General features: G+C 43.2%; 1 protein-coding gene across 4 annotated transcripts in view; it reads right to left on the minus strand.

Moving 5' to 3' along the window:
- Positions 1-1,689: 1,689 nt before the first annotated feature.
- The window catches only part of lcmt1 (leucine carboxyl methyltransferase 1), a 111,552-nt gene continuing 94,844 nt past the window's right edge, over positions 1,690-18,397 (minus strand). For all 4 annotated transcript variants that reach the window (XM_069928968.1, XM_069928965.1, XM_069928967.1 and 1 more), the window contains 5 exons: positions 13,056-13,176; positions 11,999-12,100; positions 10,989-11,080; positions 8,364-8,461; positions 1,690-7,712 (listed from right to left, as the gene is read on the minus strand). In XM_069928968.1, the coding sequence (XP_069785069.1) occupies positions 7,672-7,712; positions 8,364-8,461; positions 10,989-11,080; positions 11,999-12,100; positions 13,056-13,176 (454 nt within the window). In that variant the 3' untranslated portion in view covers positions 1,690-7,671. The remainder of the gene's footprint in view (positions 7,713-8,363; positions 8,462-10,988; positions 11,081-11,998; positions 12,101-13,055; positions 13,177-18,397) is intronic.

Raw genomic sequence — 18,397 nt, forward strand, 5'->3', positions numbered from 1 at the left:
CAGTCCTGGATATCATGCACTTCCTGCTGCATTTCATTGTAGCTACTTGGGAGAATGGTAAATTCATGATGAAGAAAAGTCAAATTCGAAGTGAGGACATTAATCTATCAGTACTGCATTCCATCAGAAATTAAATATAATGCAGTTATAAACCTTCTTAATATATCTCAGATATTATTCAAAAATTCTCCATGAACAACGTGCTTTAATGGTTCTGGTTGTCTGGACATTAGCTGAATCTAAAGGAACCAAGTTAAACAAGAAAGTCTGCAGTGGCTGTGGTCAAGCGCAATACACAAATCTGCTGGAGAAATTCAGCAGGTCATGTGGAAGCAAAAGGTAACCAACATTTTGGGGCTGAGCCCTTCGTTATGAGCAAAATGCAGGCAGGTGTCTGAATTAAAAGGTGGGGTTTGGGGAAAGAAGGGGCAGGGGAAGGAGTACAGGTAAGAGGTCATAAGCGGATATGGGTGGAAGGGTAGGTAGGTAGGTAGATACTGAGATGGCAATTAGTGGGAAGCATGAGTCGATGAGAGAATCCTGAAGGGAGTGGTCCCAGTGGAGGAGAGAGGTGGTAGGAATGCACTTAGATTGAGGAAATATGTAGACGAGGACAAGGGGAATCCTCTCCTTACTGTGTCTCACGACAGAGGTCAAGGGCAGATTTGCAGTAATTAAAATAGATGCTGGTAAGGACTGAATTGATGGCAGTGGAGGGGAAGCCATTTGTTTTGAAGGAGGACATCTCAGATGTTCTGGAATGAAAGACCTCATCCTGGGAACAAATGCAACAAAGACAGAGGAATTGAAAGGAATAGGATCCTGACAGGATAATGGGTGTGAAGAGGAATAGGTTTGGGGAGAGTCGTCAGAGGGGTGTTGGGGGAGAGATGAGAGGGTTAACAGGCTAGGTGGTAGGAAGAAAGAGCAGTAGATGGGAGTGAGGAGTAGGGAGAGATGTGAGGGAATAAGGAAGGGTAAAGACTGGTGGTGGTGGGAAAGGATCAGCGGCATCTGGCTGCAAAGGCATCCAAGGTTACAGCCTGGAGTAGGCCGCAGTCAGGGTTGTAACTGGCAATGGAGTTAGCAAAGATATTGGAACTGGGGTGGTCAGGGACCAGTTAAGTACCTGTGTCAGATGAGATTCCACCTGCAGACACATCTTTCCCTTTGCTTTCTGCAAGGTCTGCTCACCACTCATCCCTTCCACCCCACCTCAGCTATTCTCTCTTCCATCCTCCCACTCATACCTACTTGTCAGCCAGTGGTCCTTCCCTGCCTCTTCCTCCCTCATTTTTTATTCAGGTGCCTTCCTGTTTTTTACTCATACCTTGAAGGATTCATGCCTGAAATATCGGTTACCTTTTACTTCTTATTCAGTGGTTCTCAACCTTTTTCTTTCCACTCACATCCCACTTTAAGTATTCCCTGTGATTAGTAAGGAATTGCTTAAGGTGGGATGTGGGTGTGAAGAAAAAGGTTGAGAACCACTGCACAGGGAACATTGCCGGCGGAGAGCAGCAGCAATCATCAAGGATCCAAACCATTGAGCTCACGCTCTGTTCTCACTGCTGCCATCTGGAAAGAGGTCTAAATGTCCCAAGACTCTCACCAATAGGTTCAGGAATGTCTGCTGCCCCTCCACCATCAGACTTTTCAACAACAAATTCAATCAAGGACTCATTTAAGAACATTTACTTGTGTATTTTATTGATTTTCTTTTTGTTCTCTCTTTATTGCACAGTCGGTTTGTTTACATTTGTTATCTGTTTACAGTTCTTCACTTGTTTACGTTTTACACTGTGTACAGTTTAAGTTTTGCACTATCAATTAGTGGTAATTCTGTCTCGCCTGCAGGAAAAAGGAATCTCAGGGTTGTATGTGATGTCACATATGTACTTTAACAAAAAATCTGAAATGTGATCAGGTGAGTTTTTCAGGCATGATTGTCTTCAGGAACTCTTTTTTTTCAAGAGACTATATTTATTCAGTAAAATAACAGAGGAAGAAGAGCTTGACTAATTTGGCAAAGTCAGAAAAGTGCATGCATCACTGACACAAAGCTGCACTAACAGGCCGATCCACCTGCCCACGCAACTCATGAACATTACTGTCTTAGCTATCCACAGACAGTTCAATTAATGGGGAAGAGTGGCCACACACTGATATCCAGGGCACAGAACAATGAATATTCCAGCCACCAAACTATCCAGTGAACATTGCAGCTTTATTCTGTAACCAACTCCCTGACCATGTTATTACAACTCTTTGAATACCTAGTTCCGAGAAATGTCAACAGTGAGTTCCTAAACAATGAATCAGCAGTGGAATCCCGTGGTAGACTTGCTGAAGTGCATAGTGCATTTCTTCAAGGAATGAGTTGTGGGTAACGTGCAGAGATAAGAGGGCTGTCAGGCTGGATGTCAATTATCAAGGCCTGCAAAGCCAGGGTAGATCTCTGTAATAGACCTATAATTGGAGAGATGGACAGATAATAGGCCTGGATATTAGGGCATTTGGAGGCAATGATGGGTCATAGGTTGAAGTAGTCTATTGTAGGTGTGCAATGGTCAGGACCTCGGGATAGGAGGGTCAACAGTGAGATGAGGTGGGTCAACAGAAGACAGCTGAGGATTGCTGCTTAAAACCTGACTGCTCTGGGAGTTTGTGATTGCTGCACTAGGGCCAACAGGTTATGCTCTTGTGAAAAGGAAGTTAGGAACATAGGAAGTAGGAACAGGAGTAGGCCAAAAATGGCCCATATGCCTGCTCCGCCATTCAATAAGATCATGGCTGACCTCATTTATGACCTAACTCCACCTACCTGCCTTCTCCCCATATCCCCTAATTCCTCTATCATGTAAAAATTTATCTAACCAAATTTTAAATATGTCTAATGAAGCAGCCTCAACCACTTCCCTGGATAGAGCATTCCAAACATTCACTACTCTCTGGGGAAAAAAACTATTTTTCCTCATCTCTGCCCTAAATCTACTCCATCGAATCTTGAGACTGTCCTCTCGTTTTAGTTTCCCCGGCCAGCTCAAAAAATCTTCCTACATCTATCCTAACCATACCCTCCATAATCCTATATGTTTCTATAAGATCTCCTCTCATTCTTCTGAACTCGAGCGAATACAATCCTAGACAATTTAATCTTTCATCATAAGTCAACCCCTTCATCCCAGGGATCAACCGAGCAAACCTCCTCTGGACCGTCTCCAAAGCCAGTATATTTCTCAAATAAGGAGACCAGAACTGGACACAGTACTCCAGGTGTGGTCTCACCAGTACCTTATACAGTTGCAACATTACCTCCCTACTCCTGAATTCAATTCCTCTAGCGATGAAGGCCAACATTCCATTTGCCTTCTTAATAACCTGCTGCACCTGCAACCTAACCTTTTGCGATTCATGCACAATCACTCCTGTCCTTCTGAACAACAGCATGCTGTAGGTTTTCACCCTTTAAATAATATTCAGCTCTTTTATTTTTCTTGCCAAAGTGGATAACCTCACATTTCTTAACATTGTACTCCATCTGCCAGACCTTTGCCCATTCATCCAGCTTAATTAGATCCCTCTGCAGACTCTCCACATCCTCATTACAATTTGCTCTTCCACTCAATTTGGTGTCATCTGCAAATATTTTGTCCCCTCCTCCAAGTCATCAATGCCTAGCACCGACCCCTGTGGCACCCCACTTATCACTCTCTGCCAACCTGAAAAACTCCCACTTATCCTGACTCTCTGCCTCCTGTCAGACAACCAATTTTTGATCCATGCCAATATACTTCCCCGAACTCCACTTTCCTGTAACTTACTGATGTCTCTTGTGCGGCACCTTATCAAATGCTTTCTGGAAATCCAAATGGAAATCAACCTGTTCCCCTCTACCCACCACACCCATTATATGCTCAAAGAATCCTAACAAGTTTGTCAAACAAAATCTTCCCTTTCTAAAACCATGCTGTGTCTGCCCGATTGAACCCTTACATTCCAAAAGTTTCACTATTTCATCTTTTGTGACGGCTTCAAGCATTTTTCCAACTAAAAACATCAAGCTAATTGGCCAATAATTTCCAGTCTTCTGCCTACATCCCTTCTTAAAAAGTGGCATGACATTTGCTGTCTTCCAGTCTGCCGGGACCTGCCCAGAATCCAAGGTTTTGGTATATGACCACCAATGTATCAACTATAACTTCTGCCATTTCCTTCAGAACCCTTGGATGCATATCATCAGGACCAGGTGATTTGTCTGGCTTTAGTCCCATTAGTTTCTCCATCACTACTTCCTTCGTAACAACTATTTTATCAAGGCCCTCCCCAACATTCGCATCCTTAACTCCACACTTGGGCATGCTGGACGAGTCTTCCACCATGAAGACTGAGACAAAATATTTGTTCAATGCCTTGGCCATTTCCGCATTTTTTGCTACCAGTTTTCCTTTCTCATCCTCCAAGGGTCCTATGTTAACTCTGGCCACCCTCTTCAGTTTTATATATTTATAAAATGTTTTGCTTCCTGTTTTTATATTTTGTGCCAATTTACTTTCATAAACCTTTTTCCCATTTCTTATTACCCACTTTTATTACCTTATTGTCTCTTAAAGTTATCCCAATCTTCCAGTTTCCCATTGTTCTTTGCAGCTTTGTACACCTGCACCTTCAATTTTATACTCTCCTTTATTTCCTTTGTTGATTTTTCCCTCCCTTGCTGCCCTTTTTCTTGACCGGAATATATTTTTGTTGAGCAGTACAAAATATTTCTTTGAAATTTTCCACTGTTCCTCAACTGTTTCATCAATTAGCCTGTGCTCCCAGTCCACTCTGCCTAATTCCTCCCTCATCCTATGGGAGTCACCCCTGTTTAAGCATAATATATAGTTTTAGATCTAACTATTTCCCCTTCCATCTGAATGAGATCAATCATACTATGATCGCTATTTCCCAGATGGTCTCGGACTATTACTTCCTTTACTCTACCTATCTCATTGCACAACTCTAGATCCAGGAGAGCATTTTCTCTTGTTGTTTCCTTAACATGCTGCTCAAGAAAGCTATCGCGGATGCATTCTATGAAGTCCTCTTCCAGACTCCAACAACCAACTTGATTTTCCCAATCTATGTGGGTTAAAATCCCCCTTTACTACTGACGTATCATTATTACATGCCTCACTTATCTATTTATTTCCTGTGCCACTAAACTATTGTTATTTGGTGGGCAATAGATATCACCCACCAATCATTTTTTCCCTTTGTTATTCTTTATCTCTACTCAACATTATGCTCTTTAGATCTTATATCATCCCTCACTATTGCTTGGAGCTCATCTTTGATTAAGAGTGCAACTCCACCTCTCTTACCATCCTGTCTATCTCTTTGCACTACCTGATACCCTTAAAAGTTTAATTCCCATTTAGGGTCACCTTGTAGCCATGTTTCCGTGATGGCTACCAAATCATAGGCATGGGTACTGATTTGCGTACTGATATAAAGTGCCCTTATGCTCTTTGTCCTTTTAATATCTAGTGACTTCTGTAACCTTTTCTTTTGATTTTTCTGCCCACTATTTTTCTTTGTAATTTTCTTAACACTATCATTGACCCGAAAACTCACTGCACCATCTGATTTTTTACTTTCTCCTCCCAACATTACTTTTCCTGGCCATTTCTTTACCTTCCCTACCCTTTTCCCTATCACTCAGGTTCCCATACCCCTGCCAAATTAGTTTAAACCTTGCCCCACTACTGTACCAAACATACTTGCCAAAATGTTGACACCTTTTGGATTTAGGTGCAACCCGTCCTTCTTGTAAAGATCATGTCTTCCCCAAAAGAGATCCCAATGATCCAAGAAGCCAAATCCTTGCCTTATACACCAGCCCCTCAGCCACTCATTCATTTTCCTTATCCTTACATTCTATTGCAATGGGATATGCATGGTGGTGTGCAGGATCATATCCAGAAGTAGACTTTTTCATATTGCACTCTGGGCAAGGTCAAATTATATTCTTGAAAGAACGCATTGAATTTTGAGGCTTTATAAATTTTACTTTAAATCTGCTTCTAATAATATGCTTTATAATGAGCACTGTTTGAAAGAGAAGTACCGCAAATATGCATGTATAATGCAAAAAAATGTGTACCAAAATTCAAGCTCAAAATAGGGGGTCGCATTATACACACATATTTACGGCAGCGCGAATCGGGCGGGTGAGGGGGGAAGACGGCAGCATGAAGCGAAGGGGAAGAGAGATGGCAGCGCATATCGGGCGGGCGAGGATGGAAAGAGACGGCAGCGCAAATCGGATGGGCAAGGGGGAAGAGAGATGGCAGCGCGAATCGGGCAGGCGAGGGGGGGGAAGAGAGACAGCAGCACAAATTGGCAGGCGAGGGGGAAGAGAGATGGGAGCGCGAATCGGGCGGACAAGGGGAGGTTGTATTTTCTCCCTTATTCCACTCAAAAATGGGGGTCGCATTATACACACAAATTTACGGTATTTATACAACACCTTCCATGTCCCCTTAAAGCTCTTTGAAGTCCATTCACTGCTGTGATGTCAAAAATGCAGCTGCCTAATTTACACACAGCCAAAGCTCACTAACAGCTCTGTACAGATAACATCTTTTTGAGTAGGAAGCAATAGTAATACCTCTTCCCTTTTTTGAAGCAGTATCATGGGTCCATGAAAACAATACGGCTGAAAAGCTCCCAGCGCTGAAGCATCAGCGAGAGGTTCAGCACTCACATGAAAGTGGGAGCTAAACCTGGGATCTTCTGTCCTTGCTGATGCCAGTTGACTACTCAATGTGTGTGTGGGATGATCAGCGATGAACTGATCCAGCTAATGCAGAAAATAGGAAGTGGCAGGGGCAGTTTAGATTAGAGGAAGTGGTAGGCAACAGCAAAAGCCATCACTAAGATAACCTGGTGGATGCCTAGCAAAGGCAGATGACCCCAAATTCTGCTCGCTTGATAGCCACCTTGGACAGCAGTGCATCCACGCCATTCTTGGTGCTCAGGCTGGGAAATCAAGAATTTTAACCAGATTTTAACAGTTTTTGTACATTTCCTACAGCTGTGCACATTTGTGAATGTTAGAGATAATCACGGACCTTTAATTTTATTGAACAGCTCAAGGTTAAGCTCAAGGTTAATTCTGAGGCCAGAGCCTTCCAATTTAATCTGGAAGATCCTGGTGTTAATCAAATGTATTACTTCGTCAATTCATACCTGCCATTCACATGCATCCCAAATAAAATTACTCAAAGGTCGATAACGGCAGCGGGCAGAAATGCTCATTAACTGCTCCAGCATTGGTGGCACAACTGTCTTCTTGTGCATTGATGCTTGAAAAGTCAATTTATTGATGGTACAAGTAAACCTGATACTTCCAGCATTCCAATTGTGACACAGAGTTTTGTTGAATGCAACAAATTAAAACAGATCAGTATTTTTAATGCAAAACAATAGTTTGTTAATCTGATATACTTTATAGGCTGTATTCACAAAATGAAGTAACATCAGCCTTTTCTGTTGCTCTACACATCAATAAAAACAGGAACAAACACTGAATCACCAAGGCACTGCCCTGTTTCTGCTTTCGCAGCCTTCCTTTATCGTGCACACTGATTGGAGGATTTGTCAGTTCAGGTTTGAAGTAGCTTGTCAATGGAAATCAGATGCTCCAAACATAATGTCAGCAATACCTGAAAACAGATAAGGACATTGACATACGTGGGAGTACAGTGGGTGGCAACTAAGGATGGCAGCTTGCTGTAGGGAATATCGTACATCAAATCGGTCGGTCCGTCCTTAACTCAAGCCTACAATACTCCCACATGTTAATTTTTTTTCTCTAGTCACTCAAACCTTCAAGAGAGAATTCAGCAGTGCACTTGGAAGAATTCTGTTTTGCAGAAATGATTAGCCATCTCACTTAGAACATTCAATCATGGAGTAATGTAGCACAAGAGAAGCCCACTGTGTGCACATCTGAAGCAATTTAGCTGCTCACATTCTCCTGTTAGCTGTGGTACATAATCATTCTGGCCAAGTGGTGTGCTATTACTGATATTTTACACCAGCAGACTGCCTTCATGGTGGGGGTGAGTCAGGGGGGGGGGGGAATGGCAGCCTACCCTCGCAGTGGTGGGGGGGGGAGAAACAGCAGACTTACCTCACAGGAGATGTTGACCAACATGAGGCTAATGCACACACTGCCTCAGATTTCCCTTCAAGGATGTTGGGTTGAGATACTGTAACCTGAACTCAACCCACCTTCCCATTCATATACAGAGAAGTTCCTTTTGCTAACTTTGACCCCAATGGTGTGAATATCATGTAAAAAAATTCATTACCATAATCTTCACTATCTTTTGTAGCCCAGCAGATGCAATAATGTTGTAGAAGTTGCTGCAAAAGCTCCTTCTCATCCAAGAATTCCAGTTGCTCTATCCTGGAAGCCAACAAGGTTAGGAGGAAATGTTTCATTTCAAGAACAGCACAGACATTGAATCAATGAATTAACTCATGGTTTAACTGTTCTCTTCCAAAGTTGTGGACCATGCTGAAGGTTGTCATGGGTTACAACAGGATGCAGAGTTGGGCGGAAAAGTGGCAGATGGAGTTCAATCCTATGAAGTATGAGGCGATGCATTTTGGTAGGTCAAACTTGAAGGCAGAGTACACTTAACAGTGTGAAAGAAGAGAGGGATTTTGGGGTCCAAGATCACCACACAGTTTGATAGGTCAGTTAAGAGGGCCTATGGGATGCTGGGGTTCATTAATCAGGGGATTGAATACAAAGGTCTTGAGGTAGTGTTACAGTTCTGTTATTCTCTAGTGAGACCACACTTAGAAGAATTTGGAAACTATGGGGAGGGGGGGGGGGGCAGAGGAAATTTACCAGGATGTTGCCTGGACTGGAAAATAAGTTTTATGAGGCAAAGTTAACAGAGCTGGGACTTTTCTCTTTGGAGCAAAGAAGGATGAGAGGTGACTTAATAGAGGTCTACAAGATTCTGAGAGGCATAGATAAGATAGACAAGTCAGCACCTTTTTTCTCAGGGCGGGAGTAGCAAACACCAGAGGACATCGGTATAAAGTGAAGGGAGGAAAGTTTTGGGAAGACATCAGGGTTTTTTTTTGCACAGAGAGTTGTGGGTACCTGGAATGCCTTGCCAGGGGTGGAGGCTGGAACAATAGGGGCATTTAAGAGACTTAGAAACTCAGAAAACTCTAATCCCAAGATCATCATAAGAACACTGAATTCCCCATCTTCAAATAACCTGCTCGTTGTTTTCTCCTCTCTCTCTCTCCTTCTGATTTACCCAGGTGCTTTCACACACCCTATTCTTTCCAACATCCCCATATCACCTGTTACGCAGTTTCTTTCCACTAGCCCACCTATTCCATCTGCCCAAAACCCACACTCCTGCCACTGGGTTCCCATCCCCATCTGCCCACCATCTCTCCTCCCCACCCCACCACTCTGACCCGGTTCCACTCCGACCCGGTTCCACTCCGACCCGGTTCCACTCTGACCCGGTTCCACTCCGACCCGGTTCCACTCCGACCCGGTTCCACTCCCCACCTTCCTTTCCAATCAGATTCCATCACTTTCAGTCCTTTCTTGTCTCACTCATAACCTCCCGACCTGACATTATCATCCATTGCTCCCTATCTGACCACCTACCAATCACGTCCTTCTCTCTTAGATCACATTCCCAATGAAGGGCTGGCTCATGCTCCCGTGGATGCTTCGTCACCTGCCAAGTTTCTCCAGCACTCGTATGTTTTGCTCTAGACCCCAGCACCTGTATGTTTTCTTGTCCTATTGCTTGCCAGCTTGTTCCATTCCCCCACCTCCTCCTTTTACTCTTTATGACCAGATGAAGGGTCTTGACCCAAAATGTTGGCTGTTCATTTGCCTCCACAGATGCTCTAATTCCTCCACTAACTCTGCCTGTAGTTCCCATTGCCTCGAAAGCAGCTAACAGATTAAAAGTGAAACACAAAATTCTTGTAGACACTGTGATTGTAGCAAAAACACAGAAATGCTGGAGGAGCTCAGCTGGTCTCGCAGCATCCATAGAAGGTAAAGATATATAGCAGACATTTCAGCCCTGAACCTCTAAGATTAAAAGACCCATCCCACACAGTTCACATTCTTTCCCGCCCCTCCCATATGACAGAAGATTCACAAGTTTGTAAACACACATCACCAGATTGAAGGCCAGTTTCTTTTCCGGTGTTATCAGACTATAGAACTGACCTCTTACTTGTAAAACAAAGTTGTCCTTGCACTGATTCATTGAACTTTTTCTCAGTAACATTATACTCTGCACAACTGTGGGGTGGCACTGTTAGTGCAGCACGGTTCTCACAAACACTGTTAGAGCGCCAGTGACTGGGTTCAAGTTCGGCACTGTCAATGAGCAATTGGTCTGCATGGGTTTCCTCCGGACATTCCGGTTTCCTCCCTCCATTTAAAAGATTCTGGGTTGTAGGTTAATCGGGTGTAATTTGGCAGCAAGGGTTCGTAGGCTGAAAGGGCCTTTTACCGTGCTGTATGCCCAATTTTTAAATTTTTTTTACAATTTAAAATTTTATTCCTTTTTTATCTTCCACCAGCTTGTTACACTAAACTATAGGGTCATGCCGACATAAGTGCAAAATAAGGTTTTTAACTGTATTTCAGTTCGTATGACAATAAACAATATAAGTTCAAGCTCTGATCCTCTAAGTTCCTCCAGCAACTCACTCTACTGCTAGGTTCCTGGTGTTTTTACAAGGATCTTTGATAGGAAACATGAACCCTTTTGCTTTACACAGAAATCCCCTGACCATCTTCAGATTTTGTTTCAGATTTCACACAAATGCAAGAATTTTTTACCTCTCTGTCATCCTTTCACATACCAATTTCAACCATTAACCTGGCAGAAAAACCCTACAAAAGTAAAACATCCCCAAATTATGTGTACCCATGAACATCTGCTTGAGGTAAGCTGTTGTAAACAGTCATCATGTCCAAGACGTTCGCATTGTCCCAGCCATTCAAAAGGAACCGCTCCTTCTGTGAAGGAAGAATTTTTGGTCAGGCACAGTCACACGCTGAACTCACAGAGCTATTCAATATTTAATGGCTTCAAAATTATCAAAAATGTAATAAAAAAATAATTGTATTTGTAGCATCCTATCCTGCCACACAAAAAAACTTTTGTTTTGGAGTGCATTCATTGTTATGTAAATGCGAGACATTCTGTATGAGAATATTTCAACATACACCATTATGATAAATAACTGTGGTGTGGGAGCCTTGTTGGCCCACATATGAAGGCAACTTACTTTTCTTATTCAAACTGTGCCGTGAGATCTTTATTTTCAGTTTGTTGGACAGTTAAAAGGACTCACCATTATTGACATTGCCCTCCTTTGAGCCCCGCTGGTGAAAGCTTGCAGGATGAGAAGTGACAATAAGATTATGAGGTGGACAGCCAGCACCTTTGTCCTGGGGTGGCAATAGCAAATACCAGGGAAAATCAATTTAAGGCAAGTGGAGGAAAATTTAGGGGAGAAGTAAGGTTTTGTTGACTCAGAGACTGGTGAGTGACTGGTACAATAGGAATATTCAGTAGATTCTGTGATAGGCACATGGATATAAGAAAAATAAAGGGTTATGGGTGTGGTGTAAGAAAGGGTGAAATTGTAGTGGAGTAGGTTTCCATACCTCAGCACAACATTTTGAGCTGAAGGACCTGTACTGTGCTGTAATGCTCTATGTTCTCTGTTCATAGCCCATTGATACAGTACTGCCATCAAATGATCAACCTGAATAACTGAGTTACTATTTCTGCATAATTTCAAAGTTCAAAATATATGCTATCGTTGCAAGTTCTGTGTCAATATTTGCAATAGGAATTGAAGGTGAAAGAAAATGAAAAGTGACATGAATGGAGAATACACAAGTGACTGCAGCAAAGCTGTACAAAACCTGTGTCTCCAGAGTTTGACAGACATCTACTCCAGCAAGGCTACACTGCCGTCGCTGCAAGTTTTCGATCATCACCTGGCCAAAGCGATCCGTCATATTCACCTGGAAGATTCAAAATGAGTAGAATGTTCCTATTAATCTCATGCAGTCACTTCAAAGTTCGCAAACTAGCAGTGTTCCCAAACAACAGAAGTCTAAGTTTGCAGCACGGATTGAGGGAAAGGTATGAGAGAGTCGTACAGTATCGGTACAGACCTTTCAGTCTAGCCAGTGTGTACCAATGAGCACTCATTCTCCACCAACCTAGTTTATTCTGGCCACATTCCCGACACCCCCCCCCCCCCCCCGATTCTATCGCTCACGTACACAAGGGATAAGCTGCAGCAACCAGCACATCTTAGGATGTGGGAGGACAGAAGAAAACCACAGTGTCAGAGGGAGAAGGTGCAAACTCCACACTGACAATACGAAAGTTGGGACTGAACTCGTCACTGGAGCAGGGAGGAAGCAGCTCACCCTGTGGTGCCACTTAACAACAATCATAATGCAATGCAGGCAGTCCCCAGGTTACACACTGGCTCTGGTCCAGTCTGTCAGCCATCTCTTCATCAGAAACATCCGTTTTCTATCGTCACCATTTTCAGATCGCTAGGATTCTTTTATTTTATCGAATGTTCACCCTTATACTACGCCTAACTCGTGGAACATGTAGATAGCCAGTCATTAATGAGAACCATGGAATTTCTATTATTAGCTTGAAAAACGGTTTACAAACATGGGAGAATTTGAATAACGTTCGTTTTCCCAAGTCAAGTTTTTCAAAACTCCAGGTCTGCCTGTAATTACAACATTTTGAGTGTCCTGCAATGAAGCAATATTACCTTTAAAGTCTGAGGTGAAGGATTCATAAATGTTATTACAGGTACTGTATTAGTGTCCTTTTCAAACTTTTACATATTCACCCTGATACATGACAACATTTCTGAATTAAAGTTAACCTTTTCACTTTTCAAAAGTAACAAAAACAGTGACTGTCTGGGAAAATTATTAATATTACCTGCTCATAATTGATAAACATGGAGGTGCTGAAAACACTTGAAGGCCACTTTATCAACCCTGCTGATTGCTCCGGGGTCATATACACAAGAACACATTCTGTCAACAGCAGTGTTGGCAACCTAGATGGAAAGTAACGGAGGAATAACAGGCATATGCCAAGTACAGGGCGTTCTAAGTAAAGAACAGTTAGGCATTTGATGTTTGTAACTTCATGATGAGTTTATTGTCATGCATATTTATACAATGTACAGTTGCAGCAAAATTCCTGATAGAGCCGAACTGGTACCTGTAAAGAAAAAATTATTATAGTAAACTGATTGAATTAAATTAAAAGAAACAATAGATTTGTTAGTGCTGGTTTCCAGCCTTCTGTACCTTCTGCCTGAAGGGAGCAGTGAGAAGAGGTTGTGACCAGGGTGATGGGGGCTCTATCTGATGTTGGCTGCTTCCTTGAGGCAGGACCTCACATAGATGCTGGTAATGGTTGGGAGGATGATAGCCTGTGATGTACCTGGTTATGTTTGCTACCTCCTTCAGCCTTCTGTACTGCTGGGCCCTTCAGTTACCTAACCAGGCTGTTATGAAACTGGACTGTAAACTTTCCACAGTTTGACTGAGTATTTGACAACATGCCCTCACAGACCTTGTATCATCAATAAGATTGAGAGAGTGCAGAGAAGATTTACTAGGAGGTTGCCAGGTCTTCAGGAGTTGAATTACAGGGAAAGATTAAATAGGTTAGGACTTTATTCCTTGGAATGAAGAAGAATGAGGGGAGATAGAGGTTTATAGGATTATGAGAGGTATAGACAGAATGGATGCAAATAGGATTTTTCCACTTAGATTGGGGGAGATAAATACAAGAAAGAGGTCATAGTTTTAAGATGAAATGGTAAAGGTTCAGGGGGACATTAGGGGAAAGTTCTTCACCCAGAGAATGGTGGGAGTGTGGAATCAGCTGCCATTTGATGTGGTGAATGCAGGCTCGATCTTGTGTTTTAAGAAGATTGGATAAATACATGGACAGAAGAGAGGGTCTGGAGGTTTATGGAGTGGGGCAGTGGGGCTAGCAGAATAGGCAGGTCAGTGGGGCTAGCAGAATAGGGTCGGCGCAAACTAGAAGGACTGAATGGCCTGTTTTCTGTGCTGTAGAGTTTGATGGTTCCTTGGAAAGTAGGGGCATTACGGTGCTTCTTCACAGTTGTATCGATGTGCTAGCTCTAGGTCTTCTGAAACTTGTAGGTTCTGTCTCTCTCCACCTCCGTCCCATCAACGTGGACAGGTGTGAAGTCCTTCAGCCTCTCCTTCCTAAAGTCAATAATAAGCCCCTTGGTCTTGGTGACATTGAGAGCAATTTTATAATGATTCCTTGGATGCAAATCTAAATTGCGACCAGGAGTGAAGATTTAAGCGTACATGAAAAACAGTTACAAGCCCTTCCGACCCACAAGCCTGCACCACCCAATTCACCGACAACCCCAAATATTTTTGAAGGGAGGGAGGAAACTGGAGCCCCTGGGAAAACCCATGCAGATACAAGGAGAATGTACAAACAACTTATAGACTGTGCGAGATCACAGCTGAGTTGCTGGCGCTGGAACAGCGTTGCAACAACTGCTACACTAACCATGCTACCCACAGTCATCTGATTAGTGTGTTAGTATCAGGAACTTTATCTCCAAAATGTTTATAATTTGCAAGAGTAAAGATAATATTATCATTTTCCCAATTTGCTAATACTCTGGTTCCTCAGCTCACTCCCAACTATCTGATTCTGGACCCTGCACTCCCTTCCAATCCATGGGCCATGAACCCCACGTTCCCTTCCAATCCCCGGGCCCTGGACCCAGTGTTCCCTTCCAATCCCCGGGCCCTGGACCCAGTGTTCCCTTCCAGCCCCTGGGCCCTAGTCTCCGCGCTCCCTTCCAGCCCCCAGGCCCTGGACCCCGCACTCCCTGACAAACCCCGGGCTCTGGACCCCGTGCTCCATTCTAGTCTCCAGGCCCTGGATCCTGCACTCCCTTCTATCCTCCGGACCCTGGACCCCACGCTCCCTTCCAGTCCTCAGCCCTGGTTCCCACTCACCCAATGCACTGGCCCTGGTTCCTGTGCACCTAATGCCCTGGTTCCCACCAATCCAATGCCCCAGCCCTGGTTCCCGTACAGCTAATGCCCTGATCCTGGTTCCCACCAACCCATTGTCCTGGCCCTGGTTCCCACACACTCACCCAATCCCAACCCTGGTTCCCACAAACCCACCCAATGCCCTAGCCCTGGTTCCCATGCACCCACCTAACGTCCCAGCCATGGTTCACCACACACCCACCAAATGCCCTAGCCCTGGTTCCCATAAACCCACCCAATGCCCCGGCCCTGGTTCCCTCCCACTTAATGGCCCATGGCAGATTAGCAGAGTTTTACTCCTCCTTTTTCTAAAAAGCCACTAATTAAAATGTGAAAATGTTAAACAGGATACCATTGCTCAGAGAATATAATGAACCAGCTGCTCTTCTCTTCTGCAGAGAAAGGCTGAGGGTTTCCCGGATGGAGGGCTTTGAGATAATGAATGTGGATAATAGGACACCATTATAAGATCAAGTAGTTAGCGTAAACACAGGAAAGAGGTGGAAATTTTGGATCACTGAGTGAGATGGGAGCATTGCATGAATGCAAATCAACAGTGCAGACACCAGAAGCAACGAGGACTGAAGGAGAAGGTAGCAAGTAAAGAAGGTTGTAATCTGAGAAGGAATCTTCATCTCGCCGTGGAAATGCTTAGTATTTCCTTCACACGTTGCCAGTTAACATTGTAACGATAAAGTGGAGGAAACGAGCAATGCTATTTGTACTTCCCTATTATGGCAAATATTTTCTACTTATGAAACAAAACTGAGTGGGCAGCTGCAAGAAGACAGCTAACACATCTTAAACATATAACACTAAATAGTTACTTTAAGCGATACAGAAAAATATAAATGTTAAACTATCCTTTCATTAAATACTATGCTTGATTAGGAACAAATACTTGTGACGATGAAACAGTTATGTAAAAAAGCATGCAGAAAGGTAAAGAATGCTAAAAGCATTCTAAAATGTCTGGTTTTAACCCATGAAGTATCAGATTTTTCCTGCAGTCAATGCTTGCACATTATTTGCAAGGAAAGCATATTGATGAGGCAAAATTACTTAAGGAATCTATTCAACCTTCAAAATTATTAATTGAAGACTCAAACATTTTGAATACTTCGTCAAGTGCTTGAACATAAAGTTGTAGTTATAATAATGTCCCCAATAGGAAAATGCAAAAGAACAAATAAGAGTTAACTGTGTTGGAGAGTGTGAAGTTTGAAACTTATACCAACTCTCTTCAACTCGACTGAACATTTACGGGAAAGTCAAACACCTTGGGTGTTCTCTATCATATGGGCTCATCTGTTTGAGGTAAATCAAGCGAAATATGAAAGTCTGCAGATGCAGTGATTGTAGTAAAAACACAGAAAAATGTTGGGAGAGCTTGGTAGGTCTCACAGCGTCCATAGGAGGCAAAGCAAACCTGTTAAGTTTAGGTCTATGTCAATGTAGCAGAGAGAATTAACAAGGGCACAGCAGCTAGGAGGTGGGGGCGGGGGGCACATTCTTCAAAAGTGGTGCCTTTTGGAATTGTGTGCTCACTGCTCAGTCTCCTGTGATGTGCTGGTGGCCCACCAGCACACCACCTTCACAGTGGAGTTGATCTCTGCTCCAGTGAGCTCCATCAGTGGGAGACCTCAGCTCTACATGCAGCCAGTTTGCCTGCATTTCCCAGGGAAAGCGCCCGGTCCAAACCCAAAAACTCAACTTCTCTTTGGCATTTTGCATTTCATTTGGTGCAAGTCAGCAGCAAAAAACAATGTACTTGAAAACTGGAGTGAGCATGTGTAATGTTCACCGTTAAAAGTGGCTCATGCTCCCACACGCTCTGTAAAGAAACTTCATTTATTAAAAATTTCTTCTGTTGCATTAGTACATGAACTGTTGCTCATTGACTGATCCTGACTGAAGACTGAGATCCATAGGTCCTGAAATTTGCAGTAGCCTGTAATTACTTCGAAGCCGCACAGGCTGCACTGTATTATGATGCTGTTTGTGTTGACTGATCATGTGAAGGAGTTTCCAATTAATGCTTTACTTTCTTCTGATTGATCCATCGGTCCATGGGCAGATCCTTCAGTACTCCTACCCCTCAGCTACCCACTTAATTGGTCCCTTAGAAAATCAGAGCGGAAAACTGTGTGTGGAGCCTAGAGAAATGGGGGAGATATTGAACAGTTTCTTTTCTTCAGTATTCACTAAGGAGAAGGATATTGGGAGATGTGAGATAAAAAAAGCAAATTGGGTAAATATGGGGAATATAGAGATTACAAAAGGTGTAGTTTTAAGGCTTTTGAAGAATATAAAGGTGGATAAGTCTCCGGGACCAGACGGGATCTTCCCCAGGACATTGAGAGAAGTGAAGGAGGAAATAGCAGAGGCTCTGGCGGTAATTTTCCAAATGTCATTAGATATGGGGATAGTGCATTGGGTGAGTGGCGCATTGCGCATGTGGTTCCATTATTTAAAAAGGGTTCAAGGAGGAAGCCTGGCAACTATCGGCCTGTAAGTTTGACGTCTGTGGTAGGTAAATTAATGGAGAAAATTCTTAGAGATAGTACATAAACAACTGGATAGACAGGGTCTGATCAGGAGCACTCAACATGGATTTGTGGGAGGAAGGTCATGTTTGACCAATCTGATTGAATTTTTTGAAGAGGTGACTAGGAATGTGGATGAGGGTAGCGCAGTGGATGTTGTCTATATGGACTTCAGTAAGGCCTTCGATAAGGTACCACATGGAAGGTTAGTTAGGAAGGTGCAGTCTTTAGGTATAAATTTTAAGATAGTCAAATGGATTGAACATTGGCTGAAAGGGAGAGGCCAGAGAGTGGTAGTGGATAATTGTCTGTCAGGTTGGAGGCCGGTGACCAGTGGTGTGCCTCAAGGATCTGTATTGGGCCCATTGTTGTTCGTTATATACATTAATGATCTAGATGATGGGGTGGTGAATTGGATTAGTAAATATGCAGACGATACTAAGATAGGTGGAATAGTGGATAATGAAGAAGGTTTTCAAGGATTGCAGAGGGATTTGGGCTGCTTAGAAAAGTGGGCTGAAAAATGGCAGATGGAATTTAATGCTGATAAGTGTGAGGTGCTTCATTTTGGTAAGAAGAATCAGAATAGGACATACGTGGTAAATGGGAGAGCATTGAGGAATACAGAAGAGCAGAAAGATTTAGGAGTAACGGTACATCGTTCCCTGAA

Source organism: Narcine bancroftii, chromosome 3, assembly GCF_036971445.1.
Source record: "Narcine bancroftii isolate sNarBan1 chromosome 3, sNarBan1.hap1, whole genome shotgun sequence".
In the NCBI taxonomy this organism is placed as follows: Eukaryota; Metazoa; Chordata; class Chondrichthyes; order Torpediniformes; family Narcinidae; genus Narcine; species Narcine bancroftii.